At 39.6% G+C, this 21152-nt stretch overlaps 1 protein-coding gene across 3 annotated transcripts in view; it reads right to left on the bottom strand.

Annotated features, from left to right (window-relative positions):
• The window catches only part of LOC126471571 (ribosomal RNA processing protein 36 homolog), a 74075-nt gene that overhangs the window by 22049 nt on the left and 30874 nt on the right, over positions 1–21152 (bottom strand). For all 3 annotated transcript variants that reach the window (XM_050099806.1, XM_050099799.1, XM_050099814.1), the window contains 3 exons: positions 17951–18096; positions 17555–17663; positions 14038–14166 (listed from right to left, as the gene is read on the bottom strand). In XM_050099806.1, coding sequence (XP_049955763.1) covers positions 14038–14166; positions 17555–17663; positions 17951–18096 — 384 coding nt within the window. The remainder of the gene's footprint in view (positions 1–14037; positions 14167–17554; positions 17664–17950; positions 18097–21152) is intronic.

The raw sequence follows: 21152 nt of genomic DNA on the forward strand, positions 1-21152 counted from the left end.
TGTTTTCTGCTTTGGAAGAAAGCCTTGTGGTCGAAAGCTCAAGTGTGTAGCAGTCTTTTTGTTGTGTCTGTCTGCAGCTCAACATCTCCTCTAGATGCCCCCATCATATTAACTAGAAATTATAGAATGAATAAACATAACCATTAAGTAACACGTACAAGTGCTGAGCAGTAGATAGGCATATAAAAATTAACTGTAAGATAGTAAACCGGCTTACGAACTTGAGTTGTTCTTCAGAGCACACTGATACCCACATATACACAGAATTAGTTTGTACATGACAGGTGTATAGCACCTAAGAGGAAGAGGGGTGGAGGAAAAAAGCTACAAGTGGGAGGTGTGCGGTTGAATAGGTAAATCACACTGCAACTTTCACTGGATTCTGTGTCTACGATAAGAAAGTGTGTACCTGTGGCAGGACTGCAAGAGCATCTGCTGGGTGGATCCACGAGACATGGACTATACCTGGGTCTCCATCACAGATATGATCCATGTGGCAAGGAGTTGGAAATGTGAGTGCCACAAGTAAGTCGGGTAGCTACAGACTAGCATTTTGTGACAAGGGAAAGAAGTTTGCATGGATATTTCCTAATTTCAGATTCCTGATGGAGCACTAGTGGAGGTCATGGTCAAATTTTTCTAGTACCGATATATGTTGGATAATGAGGAGATTGGCGTATACAAAGGGTTTATAGCTGTGTGTGATTCTATAATCTGATTGACAGAGATAGTGATCAATGGCAGCAAGGCCATGGGCTTGGGCAAAAATCATCACTTTTGCCTCATTGTTGCCCTTTCTTCCTTGTTTACTTCCAACACTGTTTTCCAGAGGTACCATTTCTTTCCCCATAACTACACCCAATTCATAATACATCCCTGCTGCAACCATCTCAACTAAAGGAAGTGTTCATTTCATTTCTTTGGCCAAAATCTCATCCCACAGACTGTTTTTGAAATATAGCTTATCCCATGAACTCCACTCAAATGGCTGGACCATAAAAATTCCTGCCCGTCCAGAAAGACCACACGACTCTCAGATTTCATCATTCCCTATCACTCACAAAAATCTAGTTCAACAGAAACAAACATCCATAACAAAAGCAACCCTCAGCAACCTCTTCTCCTGTCATAACAAATGACTGTTATGCAATCCAAGTTTCCTACACTCCACAGGCCAGTTGAACGCTTTCACTCTTCTACTAGTCAAACACCACATCAAAAAGCTATCTGATCTACTGTCTTCTTAACTTCTTTGGAATACAAGCACACACTAACAAGAGGAAGCCACGACGTTGGGCTCACAGATTTACTTCACACTTTTTGCACCTTTAGTAGGTCATTAAGACAACATAACCCGCAAGTAGTAAGGTGCTCTACTCTGGCAATTCTGAGAAACCTGCAACAGAACTTTTGTGTGTTTGTTATGTAACTGATGTACCTATTTGTGGGTGCCAGACGTTAGAGTTCATGGTGGTCAAATGGTTAACATTCGAGCTTCGCTAGACGAACGTGCATGAGGCGATGGTCTGAATTCCATTCAGACCTTCCTTTTAGAAGTACAAGTGTAAATTGTTTAATATTCAAAAAATTTTCACCTACACTATCCATTCTTGCTACATCAGCAAGTACGAGTAGTTCCATGTAACTTACCAGACAGCCTGTATAAGAGATTTTGTAAATCATGACAGGCATACATTTTTAAGAGAACTCTATGTGTTTCTTCATTTACTCTTTGATAGTTAGAAATATGTTTGCTTTAATAATTAAATTTAATTTTAAAAAGTTAAGTAGTCAAATAACATGAAATCCACAAACAACATGAAATTCACAAATACACATGGTTTTTTTTAAATTTTATTACCTCTCAAATGTCATATAAATTAAATAATATGACCAGTGATAAAAAAACACAGTTTAAAAATTAAGTTTTAGTGAGAGTCTAAGTGTTGCTTCATACACATTCGTGTTACTACCTCTAACACTAACCACTTAATCACTATGAACTCTAGCATCTGGCGCCTACGCATAGATACATCAGTCACACAACAGATTCATACAACTTCTCTTGTGATTTTTCTAGAATAGTCCGAGTGTGCACCTTACTTCCAGCACATTATGTTTTAATGGCCTACTAAAGATGTACGAAGTTTGAAGTAAATCTGTGATCCCATTGTAAGATATGTGCACCATGAGACACCCTCTTGCCTTTCCCCATTAGCCTTTCGCAACACCCCTTTCTCATTAATTTTAAATAGATAACACAGTGAAATGTTGAACTGGAATCTCTCAGATGCCAACTGATTCTATATGCACAGTAGTGCCATTTAGAACTTTTTTAGTCCTTGCTTCGTGTACTTCATTCTGATAGTTTTACAAAACAATTTACTTCTTTGCATACATTAACCTGGAATCACCTGTTCATCTACATTCTTGAATGTGTGTCTGTACTTCGCCTGTACCTATACTCCAATGAAATAAAAATCTGACAAATGCAGACACAAAACCAATGTTTCCTTTCCTACTGATACAATCCTTTTGTTGGAGAACACAGCAGCCAACCACAGTCTTAAAACAGATCCTAATCTGGTCATACTCTTTGCAGGTAAACACTGCAGCACTGTTGTGATGTAATGCAACCTTCCTCTTTCATTTGCAGGTGGTTCTATTGTTCTGCGGTAGTTGGTGCCAGCAGAGGAGTGTTCCAAAACAGAGTCTACTATGGATGCATGTATAAAACAGTGATGTGTGATTGAATTCCTCACTGCTGAAGAAATTGTGTCGATTGAAATCCACTGATGCTTGATTAAGGTGCATGGAGGTGATACAACAGACCTGAGCAATGTTAGGTGATGGGTATGGTACTTTCAAGGTGGTGAAAAGGATGTGTACAACAAGCCATGACACGGTCGACTCAGCACAGCTGTCATCCCTCGCTATGAAGAGCGTCTTGATCAACTAATCCATGCTGATTGGTAGATAACTACCACAGAAAGCTGAATGTCAACCTTGGAAACAAAGTTGGAACATTTTGGTTATCACAAAGTCTGTGTGGGATGGGTCCTGTGGTTGCTTGCAATAGGATAAAAAACTCACTGAATGGAAATTTGTCATGATGTGCTGGACCACTACAAAGCTAGAGGTGACAATTTTCGGAATAGCCAAAATCCAAAAGACAGTTCAGGGAATAGCGACATGCGAATTCTCTGTCAAAAGAGGAAACTCAAAACACAGCTGTCTGCAGGCAAAGTGATGTGCACAGTCTTCTGGGATAGACAGGGTGTGGTTCTTTTGGATGTCCAGCAGCCTGGAGAAACTGTCAATTCAGCATGCAACAAGGAGACACTGAATAAGCTGAAAGCTGGAATTTCCATGGTAAGGCCAGAGAAGAAGATCAACTTTCACCTGTAACACGACAATGCCAGGCCCCATACCAATTTTGTGACCATGCAACTCACTGCAAAATTCAGCTAGAATGTTTTACCACATCCAACGTACAGTCCTGATTCAGCACCTTCAGACTTCCATCTCTTTGGGCCTCTGAAAGATGGACTATGCAGTGAACATTTTCAAGACTCAAATGCTGCTGTCAAAGCTGTAAGGGAATGGTTAGCCTCAGCTAGTTCCGATTTTTACAAGCGCAGCATGCAGGCTCTGGTTCATTGTTGGCAAAAGGCATATTGAATTGTGGTGACTGTGTGGAAATATGACAGTTGTAGCTATAATATTGCTCTATTTAGCTGTGCTGTTGTGATTTACGTATCTCCTGTAGTTTCCATGAATAAAAATAGGAGGATTTACTTTTGGAACGATCCTCATACTTGGCAGAAGATCTCAGCCAACCATCTCTGAAACATCGCTCTACAACCTACAAGCCTAACTTTAAGGAGCCTATTCAGAAATTCTAGATTGACTTCCAATTCGTGCTCTCATTCCTTGGCTCATACCATAAACACTATCAAATCAATATTCTTTTTCTCTATAACAACTCATTTTCCATATGCTTTCAAAAATTCTCAACCCTAACCATCTGGATGCCCCATTGTAATTGGTTGTAGTGATCCGATAGACAGGATTTCCATCCTAGTTAACCAATACAACCAACACATTGCTCCCTACTTAACTTTCTATGTAAAGGTCATCAACCATCTCCTCCACTAACCCACAATAGTTCCTAAACCATCACCTACAGATTCTTCCTTGTCACAGTTTATGTCACACTGTCACATCATCCATGTCTACCATCTTGTTGCCACCACTGGACACTAGTTCTACTGATGATTATATAAACAAAGATGATGTGACTTACCAAATGAAAGTGCTGGCAGGTCGACAGACACACAAACGAACACAAACATACACACAAAATTCAAGCTTTCGCAACAAACTGTTGCCTCATCAGGAAAGAGGGAAGGAGAGGGAAAGACGAAATCTTTCCCTCTCCTTCCCTCTTTCCTGATGAGGCAACAGTTTGTTGCGAAAGCTTGAATTTTGTGTGTATGTTTGTGTTCGTTTGTGTGTCTGTCGACCTGCCAGCACTTTCATTTGGTAAGTCACATCATCTTTGTTTTTAGATATATTTTTCCTACGTGGAATGTTTCCCTCTATTATAAATAAATAGTGTGTGTGTGTGTGTGTGTGTGTGTGTGTGTGTGAGAGAGAGAGAGAGAGAGAGAGAGAGAGAGAGAGAGAATCAATTACATTCCCTTTGGGATTTTTGTGTGTTGCATTATTATTTGATCACATTTGAAATAAGTTACTAATGATAAAATATAGATTTGATATGTTCCATTAAGTTTCGGGTGTGCAGCCGCAAGAATTCTCCTTCAAATATTAGAAGAAGATCTAATATTTCGGCCTATAATGTTCAGCCATCTTCAGTGAGCTGCAAAACCGCCGCTCCAGTGCACTGCAGTCTTGCGGCTCACTCTGAAGGTGGCTGAACATTATACAGCCAAAATATTAGAAGAAAAAGAAGGAGAATTCTTGCGGCTGCACACCTGAAACTTAATGGAACAGTCTTTGTGCCGCCAAAACCTGAAGATTCACATAGATTTGATATGTCTCCATTGTGCTAATGCTTGATAAGTAGACTTTTTTTTTCATTTTTACTTCTTACATTTTACTAACAGTGATTTTAACACAAAAATTTAATTTACCTGCACATAAAGCAATTGTATGAGGAAGGAAAGTATTTCAATTTGCTCCCCAGAAACAGAAATAAATTAATGTGTTGTAGCTGAAGGGGAACAGGAGGAAGCAAAGAGGGTTGTTGCAGCAAGATAAAAATTTAGGTAACATAATAGATAATGAAAAACCTTGAGTATAATGTACATGACTGTGTGAGAAAAGATCTTTACATGACCCCCTTTTTTTATGGAAAAAAGGGGAGGAGGGGAGAGAACAGTCTGTGGCCTACCTTGACTTCCCCTCCTACAATCACCTCTTTCTCTCACCGCAACATCCTTAGTTATTTGTTGGCTACGTTCAAAGCTCTGTTTGCCCCTACATTTTGGCCTAGTGAGGCTCCTTCTAGTGCCATGAAAGTTAATGCCTGATAAATTGTTGCCACTTTCTTGGTCACTTGCTGACGTAATGCCTGTTGGTTTTTTTCCCAGGATCTTAGGTTTACTTTTTTTTCAAATTTTTTCTGACACTATGCCAACAAAAGAGACTGGCATTGTTGAAGATTCACCCTCCACTGCTGGTGGCCACTGGAAGACTAGGTCTTGGAAGTATGGGATACAGGCAAACTGAAGTCACTTTACAGATGGCTCTGAGCACTATTGGACTTAACATCTGAGGTCATCAGTCCCCTAGAACTTAGAACTACTTAAACCTAACTAACCTAAGGACATCACACACATCCATGCCCGAGGCAGGATTTGAACCTGCGACTGTAACGGTTGCGTAGTTCCAGTCTGTAGCGCCTAGAACCACTCGGCCACCCTGGCCGGCGAAGTCACTTTACAGAGATGAGATGTCTTCAGAATGGGCAAGGGGAATTTCACATCACATCTGACACCTCAAGGAGGTACTAAATGACCCCACATGAGAAACAACATTGCATGTTCCTGATGTTTTATTGCAAAGAGGATTGAGGCACTGCATAAGAAATAGTTATAAGAAAAAGAAAACATACACGAGAAATGAGAAGGGGAAAACCCAGGCCATTGATCAGGCAGGCAGAAGGGTTGTGAAGATAATGAAAAAGAAAAGACAGAAGTAAGGTGGTGTGCTAACTAGAGAGAACTATTGTAAGATCACAGTGCCCTGAAAAAATTAAAGAAAAGGCATCTTTATGAGGAAAGTCAAAAAGTAATTATACTTCACATGTTCATTCCCATCAATAGAACGGCTTTTTAAAGTATTACAGAAGGAAATTATAAAGCAGGACAGGCAAATGAGAGACATGCAGTATTCCCAATAAAGATGATAGTAATAATCATATTATAAGAAATAAATAATGAAATATAGACAGGTAAACAGGGTGTCCCAGGCGAAATGGACAATATTCAAGGATACAACAGGAATGCTCATTTGAAGCAAAAAAATTCATATGTATATATTCCCTATTCAGAATAGTTCCCAGAACACATTTAATTTTTTCTTTTTTTTTTTATCTTTCTCTAGTGGCGTGCATTTGTATGTCTTACACGTACAACCTCTGACATTTTATTCACGCTCAACCTACCTCACTGCTTTCAACTTCTTTTCTCAGGATCTTTCTGCTATTAAACTAGCCCACTGAATGTGCAGTAGTCCATGGCGTGTTGAGAGTGACGTAGTGAGAGGGAATGAGAGTGTATCAGAGAGAAGCATAGGTTAACTGTGTTAGTACATGCACTGGTTGAAATGCCACACATCTTCACTAATGAAGAACACACAGTGTATATGGTTTCTGAGATTGTGGCACTTCTGCTGCTGTCAAAGAATACCACTGGCACTTTCCGATACATCAAATTCATGATTATACAATGATGTTCCCTAATTTATAGCACATTGCATGAAATAGGTATTTTTACACGTTACCATTTCCCCCTGAACACATAGTTCAACAAACTGTACAGGAACAGCAACACATTGTTGAAATAGCACAGTGTAGTCCAACTACCAGCACAAGGCAACTTTCTGCGTGTATCGATGTCCCATGACACGTGCAGAAAACTTCCGGGCATTTCACATACAGTGTATGTACAATCTTCACATTGGTGACAATGCCACATGACTAACTTTGTCACTGGTTAAATGACAATCATCATTTGCTTAATTACTACCATTCACCGATGAAGCTAAGTTTACAGGGAAGTGAGTTAACAACACATGCAATAATCCTCAACGGTCGGAGGAAAATCCACATGCCCCAGTGGAAACCAATTTCCCCTCCACACTTTCCCAGACATGTGAGGGACATCTCAACCATACAACCCTAATAGGTGGATTGGTGATGGCAGCACAATTAACTACAATGGTGTAAGGTCACTAGACTATTAGATTTTTGTTTATGGTGTTGGATGAAATCTGAGGTGTAAAAATGAAAAGTGAATATGTTAGATGAACTGCTTGGTTGCATCATGGTTGCTGTTGACCTCATTAGGGAACGTGCAGAGGCACTGAGACACACAACACAAAACATTCTCCCACGAGTGCAGAAATGCACTAAAGTTGATAGTGGGCTACTTGAACACTTACTGTGAACTGTACAACAACTGTAACGTAATGTGTAGGAGATGCTTAGAGATGAATGTGTTAAATATACAGATTTTTTAATTGATACTTTGTAAAATGCATGTTGTAATGTTCATTAATTGTTTTACAAGTGTACATCTATAAACCTGACACGGTATTGAATAATATAGAAAATAAATAGCATTGTGCATTAAATGGATTCTACCTCTGAAACCATTCAGTATAGGGCATATACCCACATGAAGCTTCTCATTTCAAATGATTGTTTCAATCATATCCCTGGATATTCCATTCCTCCCGGGACACCCTATAGAATAAACATGGAAAGACTAGCATCAATACCAGTAAGTAAAATATAAAATATATAACAACAATGTCATCTTTATCTTCATCTGTACTCCACAGAGCCACTTGAAGGTACATATTACAATGGATTCATTTTCTTTACAATTCCATTCTTCACTGGTATGTACGAGGAAACACTGTTAGTACAGATGTGTGACAGCATGAATCTCTCCTTTAAGTTTACCACTGCAATTGTTAGAAAGATGTCTGTTGGTGATATTAATTATTTATTCACTTGTTTTGGAATGTGGGCTCTCAGAATTTTCTAGGTACATGTCTCTGATATCCACATGCCTGGCTTATAGTCTTTTTGAATGAAATCTGTAGAGAATTTCTGTGATACCTTAACACTGACTAAACAAACCCCCGGTGAAGCACATAGCTCTTCTTTAAATCTTCTCAATCTTCTCTGTTTATCCTACGTGATAAGAGTCATGTCCACGGAATACACAAAACATTGTTGAAAGGGGGTTTTCAAAATGACCTCTATGGTGTGCAAATTACACCACCTTACGATTTTTCCAATAAGTCACCTGGCTCCCCCACATCTAGACTTGTGTGGTCATCCTATCTCCAATTACTCCACAGAGATTTTCTTGGATATCTAATTTTTGCAAGCGATCACCGTCACATAGTCAAACAATATTGGGTCTTTTTGTCAATTTACGAGCAATCATTCAGGAATAAATGTAACAATGCAGCAAATCAAATAATGGACATGTTGAGTCATCAAAAGGCACATAAACAAGACTGAAAACCTGTTTGCTTCCAGAAAAATCTTTAAACAAGCTACAGTGCTAGACTATACACACACACACACACACACACACACACACACACACACACACACACACAAAACTTGTAAAATTACATTGTGCCAGCTGAATACACAATGCTAGGACTGCAGTTCTATGGGTTGCCTGGGATGAGAGGTTGTATTGGGAACAAAGGAGGCAGGGAGTGGGAGGTAGGTTTGGGGAAGGGTGGCTTGACACCTCAGTGGGAGGCAGCAGCTATACAGGATAATAATGCAAGAGGACAGATGCAGCAGGTGTACAGGATAGCAATATGACACAAGGGCAATGGTGAGTTCTTGCAGTGCACAATGACAAAGACTTTGGGGAGTGGATTGAGACACATGACAGAACAGAGGAAGAGGAGATTGTAGGAAAGAGGGTGTGGGTGCAGGCAGAGATTTAGGGCAGGAGGGTTATGAGAACAAAGAATGTGTTACAAGGAAAACTGCCATTCTATGTAGTTCAGACAAGCTGGTGTTGGGGGAAGGGGGTGAGGATCCACTGGTTGTGAAGCAGCCATTGACTCCAGCATGTCGTGCTCAGCCACTGAGTGCTCAGCTCATTCAAGTGGACAATTGGTCAGTGGTCACACTTGCATAGAAATTGCAACAGAGATTGTATATGACATGACTACTTTTTGATCATTTCCAACTCTCACTGCATTTCATAATAGTTTCCTAGGAATTTCACCTCCACATACACAAGTTTGTCATGTGCAACCAACCCCAGATAGCTACGGAGATTACCTGAAAGGTCATTTATATACGTTAAGAACAGTAATAATCCTATCAACATACACTGAAATACCCAAATGCCACTTTTGCTTTTTATGATGCTTTCCTATTATGAAGTACAGAGTTCTGTTTGAGAGGAAGTCTTCAATCGAACTGCATATCTGTCTGAATATTCTGTACATACATATTTTGTTTATAAGGTAACAAAGAACAATTACATCGCAACATTTCTGAAAGTCAAGAAACAAGGCATGAATCTGTATTCTGTTATCGATGACTGTCCCTAATGCAAGAACGAACAGAAAAAGTTGGATTGTACATGATTTGTGCTTGTAGAAACCATGATAATTCCCACAGAATAATTATTCTATCATCAGAAACTTTACCACACGGAAGTGTAAAATATGCTCCATAATTTTACAACATGTGACATCAGCTAGGTAGGTCTATAGTTCTGCAATCATTCTTATATCGGAATGACCTGTGCCTTTTTAGTCACAAATCATGCTTTCTTTTTTTCAGACAACTACCGTAAACTGTTGTTAACACTTGCTAGATGTGGGGCTGTTTCTTCTGCTTATCCAATACGGAAACTGACAGACATACCATCAAGCATTTCCTCTATCAAACAATCTGAGTTGATTTCAGTTTCATGTTAATTTATTTCTATAGTTGTCATACTATCTTCCATTGTGCTGCCATCATGATCGACAAGAATGTGGACCAATGTTTTGTTCCATTTACTTATTTTATATTACTAGGATCAAAACTTGGTTAAGTATTTTACATGAATCTGCAGGTACAACTTGGTTCCATTTACTTATTTCATGTAGGAGCAAAACGTGGTTGGGTATTTTAAATGACTCTGAAGGTAAAACCTCGATTTTGATTTCATTCAACATTTCTGACTTACGTTTCCTTATTCTTCTTTTAACTTTGTTCAGCTTCTGCAAGATAGCAAAGATTTCATTTTATTTGTCTCTGCTGTACAACTGTCTAATTTTGTAGTAACTTTCTGATACTCTTCTTGAACTACAATGTGATATTTCCATCACTTACTCTCTTCAAAGGCACAAGCTCCTCTGAGATATGACCTACGATATGCACCAGAGAATGTCCAGGTTCTCCTCTCCAGAGTTGAATGTTTGCTGCTTACTGCTTGGGTAGTTTCTAATCAATAGCTTATTGAACTTATTAATCATTGCTCATCAATGATTGAAGATTCCTTTCTCCAGTCATGATTGAGAACAATAGATCCAATATGGTTCCTTCACAGGTCGGTTGTCTCATCAACTGCTCAAGATAATTTTCAGAAAATACATTTAGCATGGTGATGTAGGAGTCTTTGTCCCTACATTTTACTAAGCATGTGTGTCTCTCGATAGGCATCTCCTCAATAGACATCTCCTGTAACTACAGTACAATCGGAGAATTTATGTGAAATGTTTTCCATGCTTTCTCTAAAGCATTCCACCACTTTGATATTTGCATGTAATGTATCATTTCTTCCCTGGCTTCACCATAAATATTTTTGTTTATCTTTGTGCGTTTCGATGCGGTTTTCATTGTATTTTTTCAACTAAGTAATCGTTATCGAATTAAGTACACTACTGTCCTCACTGTGTAAAATTCAGATGGATACTAAAGCTCCTGAAGTTTCTGTTTGTCAAGAGAAAGTATGCAGTCTCTATTCTGTATTGAATGGTTGGTGAAGCAATTGATACTTTGTCACAGTATACCGGGTGATTATAATTAAACTTTAAATCCGCTGTGCAAATAAAACCACTGGTTAGAATGACGTCAAACTGCAACGGAATATTATTGGAGGAGGAGGAAAATGTATGGCAACAGAAAAAGAAATAGTTACAAAATGTAACAATAGATGGCACTGTAAGCAGGATAATTTAATTGTAGCCGACTACAAATGACAAATGAATTACACACAACAATGCCAAATATGTATGTTAGATGTTAAACAAACTGTACTACTCAGTGTTTCAGTGTACAGGTGTGATACTGTCCGATACATAAGCCCATCCACCATGGCAATATCATGGATGGGAGAAATCGGTTTTTAATTGTCCTGAGGCCAAAAACTGCATAAAAAGCATCACTCACATTGGTTTTTAATTGTCCTGAGGCCAAAACATGCATAAAAATCATCAATCGGATTATTAATTTCTGTGACTGGCACAAAACATGTTCAATATGCTGTCCACCGTTTTCTGCAACAAGTTGAAACCTGGAAACAGCATGTTCCACAACTGATTGGCGTGTTTCTGAGGTCACGTTCAGAATGTGTTGCACAATGTGTGCCTTGAACGCAGCTAAGTTTGCAATCTGAACACTGAACACAACATCTTTCAGATAGCCCCACAATTAGAAGTCACACAGATTAAGATCAGGTGATCGAGAAGGCCAGGCTGTAGGGAAATGGCGGCTGATAATTCTAGCATTTCCAAATGGGACTTCAGCAGCTGCTTAACTGGATTTATATTGTGCAGAGGTGCGCCATCTTGCATAAAAATGATCCCATCCACACATCCACACTGTTGGAGAGCTGGAATGACGCGGTTGTGCAAAAGACACTAATAGCACTTACCAGTGACGGTACAGGTAACAGAACCGGAAGCACCTGCCTCTTAAAAAAAAAAATGTAGCCCCATGATAAATGATGCCGTAAACCTGCACCACACAGTAACCTTCTCGGGAAAAAGAGGTACTGGTTGATTTGCGTTTGGTTTTTAAATTGCCCATATTCGACAATTCTGTGTATTGACATATCCTGTCAGATGGAAGTGGGCTTCGTCTGTCCACAAAATCTTCCACAGCCAATCATTGTGCATTTCCATGCAAACAAGAAATTCTAAAGGACAGATCTCTCTTGCTGGCAGGTCAACAGGAAGCAACTTGCGCACATGGGTAATTTTGAATGGATAGCAAAGAAGGATGTTTCGTAGGATTTTACACACCCTGGTCATGGGTATGTCCAATGTTCGGGCAATTCTCCTTGCACTACACGTTTGCACACCACCACCTGTCTCCTCCTGCATTGCTGTGGCCACTGCTTCCACTGATGTTGAATCAATTCGTTTCCTACCTCTACCATGTTGCACACCAAAAGAACCCATCTTTTCAAATTTCCAAATCATTTATTCCAGACCCACAGCAGTAATCGGACCAACACCTTTCTTAAACCCTTCAGTGTCCGGAATTTCTGTAGAGTGACATGTGCGCAGTCATCAGTCTTGTAATACAGCTTTACAAGCAGAGCATGATCCTGCATTGAGACAGTCATGGCGAACGTTGTGGATGCTAAAGGAGGAAAAGCCATGTACCTGGCATGTTTGTACCAACTTCAATGGGTCAAGTGCATGAAAGGCATTTTCATTTACGTATTCTGACACATACAGGGTCATCTATTGATCAATTTTCACACCATTTCTTTTCTTCTGCCATACATTCCCCCCCCCCCCCTCCCCCCCCCCCACCATCCCCCATCTCTCCGATAATATTCCATTGCAATTTGACGTCATTCTGGCCAGTGGTGTTATTTCTATAGTGTTTTTAGTTTAACTATAATTATAATCACCCTACATATTTATTAGTTTCATGTGCAATCAAATTGTATTTTCCACAATGTCTTAACAGTCTGACTGTGTTGTAGCATTTGTAGCAATTTATAGGTTTCGGAAAACAAGAATTTATATTTAGGTAGGTAAGCCTAGCTTAGGATGGAGTATCATTTGTTAAATGTTTCCTCTGACTCACTATTTATTTCCTTTACAATATTTCTTTAGCTTCCAAAATTGTAGCCATCTATTATTGCTTTAAAAATTCTAATTTTTTGTATCACGCTCTCCACAATACAGCATCGTTGCTGATATTCACTGTGTCTATGCATTTCAACCATACTGAGATATTCTACATGTTTCTTGCATTTTATTAGTTTTGTGAAATTTTGTGAAGGTTTTGGTGCTATTTGGAAAGTTCCCGTGCAGGAATTCCGTTTTTACTTTGTACTTGATGAATGAAGATAGGCTATCTTCAGAGTTAGCACTGTAAGAATATCCAAATAGATTTCAAATTTTGGGAGTGGTTCAGTTGAGGGATATAAAACAAGAGCGTGGTTGTAAAGTAAGAAAGAAAAATCATGTAACACTTACACCAAAAAATTGTAAGATATCCTAAAAAGCAAGTCACTAGCTGCAACAATCCAAAATTAAGAATGTTGAGAGTTGGTACTGCAAATTGTAACAGCTGCCTACAATATGCAAGCATTTCACATTGAGCCCCACTCAGGAACACTTATACTGGTTACACATAATCAACACAATATAGGTCCATACTGAGCAGAAGAGTTACTTTTTTCACACTGTGCAGTTGAGAAAGATATATTGTATGAGACCAGGCAAGTCAGTAATTCTAAACCTATTTAACTGTTAAAATTAAGAAGTAGTTTTATAAGCACAAACCATTCTTTGTAAAATGTACTTGATCTTCTCCTTCTTGGCAGTATTTGTCTCCTTTTCTAGCTCATTTTTAAGTTGTTCTTTCTCTTTGTCACGAATTTCATTAACAAATGAATACGCATTTTTGAAAGTCTGTAACATTAAAACATAAATGCTGTTTTGATGACAAATCCATAGAATGTAAATTTATATGTAATTTACCAATTGTATCAGGAAACTAATGCTTATAACAAATGCAATTCAATTCATTTGATGACAACTAACATCAAAATATAGTTGCTAAAAAGGAGAATAATTAAGAAATAGAAAATGACAACTGAAAATGACAAATAATAAAAACAGTGTTATGAGGGGCATTGAATAAGCACTGCAACACATTTTTTTCTCAGTCAATTTTAGTTGAAAAAAAAATGCGGAATTTGTTACAGATGTTCATCAGATATTTCCGCTTCACCCCACACAGTTTCATGATGTTCCGACAGGTGGCGGTACTATACACAGTCTTCAAGACAGTATTCGTATTTGAGGTGCATTCCACAATTGGACATCTCTGTTGATACTGCTGCCAAGTCTGCATACCCAAGGGGAGCTCACAGAACTTTATTGGACTCCTCTTCCTCCTCCACCCTACAGCCCCGATCTCCTACCTTCCATCAATTTGGCCCAATGGAAGATGCACTCCATGGGAAGCAGTATATAGATGATGGTAAGGTTATTGATGCAGGATGATGATGGTTCCCACATCAACCAGTGGAGTGGTACAATGCAGGCATACAGTCCTTCCAAGTGTAGTGGTGTAAGGCCACAACGCTGAATGAAGATTACGATGAAAATAGTGTGTTGTAGCCTACACTGGGGAATGATATGGTGTACTGGAATCCCGAATAAAAGCAATCTGCCTTAAGAAAAAAATGTGTTGCATTACTTATTGAATGCCCATCATAAAAGAAAACTACATCAATGTATGAGCACAGTTTTTCTGCAAATGAGTTGCTTCTGGTGAACAGTGGCATCCCGACTGCATGCTATTTTCATCTTGTATTTTCTTGTTGTAGCTTACAGGCTAAACTGTGGTGGAACAACATAGAAACAAGTGACATATATGCATCCAAGGAGGAGACAGTTTATGCACCTTCAAACAGTCAGTGTTTGCAGTGGTTTTGGGTGTAGTGGTTCTGACTGAGTGTTGTGTGCATTTGGCATATAGTATTTGAGTTGCAGAGAAACAGGATGACACAGAGAATACATTTCAAAGACATTAAATATGGGTAGATCACTGCCCGGCCACAAGTGTGAGTTTTGCTGGGAGCTGAATGTTGCCCATAGTATAATTTCATGGCTATGGAGGAGTTTCCAGGAAGAGAGAACATTCAACAGTGGCATTAGAAAATTTGAGCACGGACTACACCCATGTTGATCATTATCCAAAAACACAATACTAACACAGCATCTTCTCTGGATAGATACTCTATACACCTCCTGTAAGGCCATATTGATGGATTTGAGAGGTTGATCTGTATTCTTGGCAACATGCTCAGTTGCAATCTTCTCAGAAAGTGATAACACATATCACAGTTGATGTGTTGTCTTGTCAAACATGAATGGGCTCTAAGAGCATCGGGATAATATGCTTTCTTCGTAGTGGATATGGACTCAGGTTTCATCTGACAGACAATACTTAACACGCATAGCATGCTCCCGGACAAATGATTGTAGTCATAACACGATCCCTAAGGATCACTGCTCACCTCCAGAGAGCACTTGTCCGGTGATGGAAGGCATTGTCACGAGCCATTCAGGAAATACTAATCTACAGAATAAGAAGGCATCTAGTAAACTTACTGAATTGGGAGGGCATTCATATTGATTTTCTGTATGGCATCAGCACACAAACATCACTCAGGATAAGTGGTATAAATGACTAGCTCATACTTGACTGTGGCTGGCCAATGATCTAATCATATTTAATATCCCTATGTTGCCAGAGCATACTTGACTGTGGCTGGCCAATGATCTAGTCATATTTAATATCCCTACGTTGCCAGAGCACTTTTTGTCCACTCGTTATCACAATGCCATTTGTTGTTCACAGAAACGTGAGATCCGTTAACTTACAAACATGAGTATGTAAATAGAAAAGTTTACATCTGGAATTCAGAGACTCTACAGCCATCTGATTCTTGAAACAAGACATTATGTGGAGGACTAAATAAAAATAAAATTCCAACCCAGTTAACTAGAACACCATATTGTCCATGAGGAAAAGCTAAAAATATAGCCCTTAAGAGTAGCTCTGGAGTACAGAAGAAAAGTGTTTCATTTTCTCGCTTACTCATGTTAGTTAAAGGATACATCAGAAGCTGTGGGACTAAGCATCAACATCAATTAAACTAAGGAGATGAGAGTTAACATCAGCTTAAAACATAACCTCTGTGTTACTAGAAATGTAGTTAAAAATACATTTCTAGTTCAAGAGTTCAGTTACAAAAACAAATGGGGAGGCAGGTTTTAAAATTTGAGTACTGAATATGGCTAGAGAATTTTTTAAATGGTAATATTTTCACAAAAGCTATGATCAAAATATTCAATAGCAATGTTAAATCTCTTTACTAAGAAAGTGAAACATTAATGATAACAAATATAGATATCCTTCATGTCCAGGTCTGATTTCAAATGTACAGCTATTGAAGATTTAGTAATAAAAATAAAGTAAGAAAAATTGTTTGGCGGTAAAAATAACAAAGTGGTAAAAATAACAAAGTGGTAAAAATAACAAAGTGGTAAAAATAACAAAGTGGTAAAAATAACAAAGTGGTAAAAATAACAAAGTGGTAAAAATAACAAAGTGGTAAAAATAACAAAGTGGTAAAAATAACAAAGTGGTAAAAATAACAAAGTGGTAAAAATAACAAAGTGGTAAAAATAACAAAGTGGTAAAAATAACCAAGTACTAAAAATAACAAAGTACTAAAAATAACAAAGTACTAAAAATAAAAAAGGACTAAAAATAAAAAAGGACTAAAAATAAAAAAGGACTAAAAATAAAAAAGTTGGTGTAGTTGGGACTTTCAGTAAAAATAATGTTGTTGAGGTCATGCTGGGGTGGATTGTAGTTTGAAGGAGAAAGTGTGAAGGACCAAGAAATACGTCACTGTAGAAGAAAAATAAAGGAGGGTAAGAAAACTTAGAAAGATGACTTCACAAAAAACAGGACAACTAGAAATTTTTCATAAATTTTTTATGTTCAAGCAGAACTGACACGAAACATTGTTCTATCATTGCCAGTGCACGAGCCCTGATAGCTCTTCCAATGAAACGTGTGTACCACACATGAGGGGAAAAAATTTTATCATTCTTTACTGGCATGCACTCAAATTTTCTCAGTCTAATTTTGTAGATTAAATTCAGTGATTAGTGGTTTCTTACTCTTGTTCTACAGGACTTTCAGTAAAACTATTGCCAGATTTGCATTTTAGATATAAATATACTAATTTCATTGCATAAGGCAGCATATTCTAACCTCATCATTAAAAGTACCACAAAGTGGATCAAACCTGGGATCCCTTCCCACATTATTTCTCAACTTTTTTGTATTGTGAACTGGTATCTTGGATGACATTTCACGTGGCCTGCAGACAGAAAAAATGTAATTATCTTGTTCGCATCAGAGTAAATAATAAGTGTATTATTTGATTTGTTCTGAACATCAAACGAAATAAAAAAATAAAAATGTGACATTACATAACATCACTTTCAGGAATTGCAGTGAGAGACAAAGTAAAATAAAGAAAATAAAAAATATACTAATCACTACAAAAATACCGACAACTGTATAGTCACATACAAATATAAATGACTATCATACATTCATATCGTAAATCTCATCTTTCATCTTACAACTAACCTTTTAACCCACCTGTTTTTATTAGCTCTTTTGAAGTCAGTTTTAGGGACACGTTTGGCACCAAACACAGCTTCACTGTACACTTTAGCTCCTAGCTCTTCCTTCAGTTTTAGGATTTCTTCAAAACTCATAGATGCAAGTTCCTCTCTGATGGCCAGCTATACAAGTAGTATCTCTGTTACATATTAACAGTCAACATAGTGACATATAACAGAGTAAAAAACTGACATACAGAAATCAATATCATTCTACATTCAAACTTAAAAAACCTAAAAGAAGTTAATTTGAAGACATTGTGGTGGTGGTGGTGGTGGTGGTGGTGGTGATTTATGCTTTGATGGCGATGTTGCTCTGATTGGTTGTTTAGTTGGTTTGGGGTATAAAGGCAGTCCCTTTTTGCTGATGCAAGCAAGGCTCAAGGTACAACAATACCCAAAGTATGTTTGAGAAAGTTAAAGGGGAAAAAGGAATGGGGAACCACATCTAAAAAGAAAATGAATAGAACAAACAAAAATACGGGGAAAACATACACCACAAAGAAAAATAGAAGAAAGTATTAAAACAATATACCAGATGGTCTGGGGTGGCTGATCACAATAATAAAAGAGGATGAGCCAGCCACTGTGCAACACATTGATTGTCCACCCCAAAAAGACAAGACGGGATGAAAACATGTCAGGAAAAGACAACCACCATGACAAACAAATGCAAAGGAAGTGTGACAGAGTTAAAATGGAGGGAGGGTGGCGACCTCGGAGAGAAGATTAAAAGCCCACCCTTAGATGGTACGATAAAACCCCCCTCATGAATGAAGAGTAAAACTAAATCTGCTGTTGACACAATGTCGCCCAACACCGCAGGTAGGGTGCTAGGAAGGTTAAAAGTCTGCCGCACAGGAGCTAAAAGTGAGCATTCCATGTAGGCTTTCACGGCCGGCGTCTTTATCAGTAAACTCTTCCGGGCTAAGTTGCCGTGGTCGATCTGTAGAACTTTTTCTCCCTGACGTTTCGTTCTCAACTACGGAGAACATCTTCCGAGGTGAGTCGACGACTGGCTGCTAGGAGCTGGGGCCGCCGCTTATATAGAGATCATAGGGGGCGCCACCACACGTCACGTGGCGTCGATGTGCAGCTATCTCTGGCTATCATCTGTTCTCTCGATTGCAGGCAATCGATTGCCACAATACAATTTTAATCGTAAAGAAGAAGGATTAAAATTGGATAAGATATGGCGGTCGGCGTTGCTTCAATCACGTGACAATCGATTGCCTGCAATCGAGAGAACAGACGATAGCCAGAGATAGCTGCACATCGACGCCAAGTGACGTGTGGTGGCGCCCCCCATGATCTCTATATAAGCGGCAGCCCCAGCTCCTAGCAGCCAGTAGTCGACTCACCTCCGAAGATGTTCTCCGTAGTTGAGAACGAAACGTCAGGGAGAAGAAGTTCTACAGATCGACCACGGCAACTTAGCCCAGAAGAGTTTACTGATAAAAGTGAGCAGTTCAGCAAGATGTGGATGACAGTCATGTGTGAGCCACAGTGACACAAAGGTGGGTCCTTGCTACGGAGGAGGTAGCCATGTGTTAGCCATGTATGGCCAATGCAGAGCTGGCAGAGAACCACAGAGTCCCTTCAAGAGGCCCACATGGAGGGCTTATACATGTTCGTAGTCTCCTTAATGGCATGCAGTTAGTTGTGCATACTGAGATTATGCCATTCTGTCGCCAAAAGCTGAAAAACCTTGCGGCATAATAATGAACGAGGTCAGTTACGGGGATGCTGATTACCAGAAGCAGTTTCCATGTAGCCTGTTTGGGCAGCCTGTCAGCAAGTTCATTTCCTGGGATTCCGACATGGCCTAGGGTCCACACAAACATTATGGAACAACTGGACCATTCCAGGGCATAGATGGACTCTTGGATGGTCGGTACCAAAGGATGGCGGGGATAGCACTGGTCAATAACTTGTAGGCTGCTCAAGGAGTCAGTACAGAGAAGAAATGACACGCCAGGGCATGAACGGATGTGCTCAACAGCACAAGAAATGGCTGCTAGCTCTGCAGTGCAAACACTGCAGCCATCTGGCAAGGAGTGCTATTCAATATGTCCTCCATGGACATATGCAAAGACAACGTGACCATCAGCCATCAAGCAATTGGTGTAAACCACTTCATGGTCCCGGTACATGTCAAGAAGAGAGAGAAAGTGACAGCAGAGTGCTGCGAGGTTAACTGAGTCCTTAGGACCATATGAAAGGTCCAGGCGAAGCTTCGGCCTAGGTGTACACCATGGAGGTGTACATGAATGGTCCACAAGTATAGGTGGTAAGGACTCCACTTCAGACAAAAGAGATCAGACGCGAACCGCAATCTTAAGCCCTGACCTGGGCCTCCGATGCGTGAGATGAACCACCGTGGGTGGGAAAAGGATACAGTAATTCAGATGCTCAGGAGAACTACGAATTGGTGCAACGTAACTGGTGAGCAGTTTTGCACGCCTAACCTTCAATGGACGGACTCGGCCTCCACGAGGGTGCTGGTCACCGAACTCATCCTAAAAGCTCCCGTTCCCAATCTAACATCACAGTGGTGCACTGCGTCGAGTAAATGCAACACTGAGGGTGCTACCGAACCATAAACCAAACTCCCATAGTAAAGTTGGGATTGAACAGCAGTGTAGAGCGATCTGCACTCCAGTTGGTGTTGCTCAGGCAGCGGAGGCCATTGAAGTGCTGCCAGCACATCCGCTTAAGCTGACGAAGATGAGGAAGCCAAGTCAATCAGGCATCGAAAACCAGTCCCAAGAATCAATATGTCTCTACTACAGTAAATGGATCGTCATGAAGGTAATGTTCTGGTTCCGGATGAACAGTACGATGCTGACAGAACTGCATGACACATGACTTTGCAGCAGATAACTGGAAGCTGTGGGCTACAGCCCATGACTGTGTCTTGTGGATGGCTCCCTGTGGGCACCGCTTACCAACACCAGTACTGGAGGAGCAATACGAAATGCAGAAGTTGTCTGCATACAGGCAGACAGACCGACAGCTGCTGCTATACTGTTAATGGCCATTAAAAATAGAGATACACTCGATACAGAGCCCTGCAGGACCCCATTCTCCTGGATATGGGGGGGAACTATGGGAGGCAACTAACTTGGACATCGAAAGTACGAACCGACAGGAAATTTTTGATAAAAATTGGGAGGGGG

The sequence above is a fragment of the Schistocerca serialis genome, chromosome 1, assembly GCF_023864345.2.
Source record: "Schistocerca serialis cubense isolate TAMUIC-IGC-003099 chromosome 1, iqSchSeri2.2, whole genome shotgun sequence".
NCBI lineage: Eukaryota > Metazoa > Arthropoda > Insecta > Orthoptera > Acrididae > Schistocerca > Schistocerca serialis.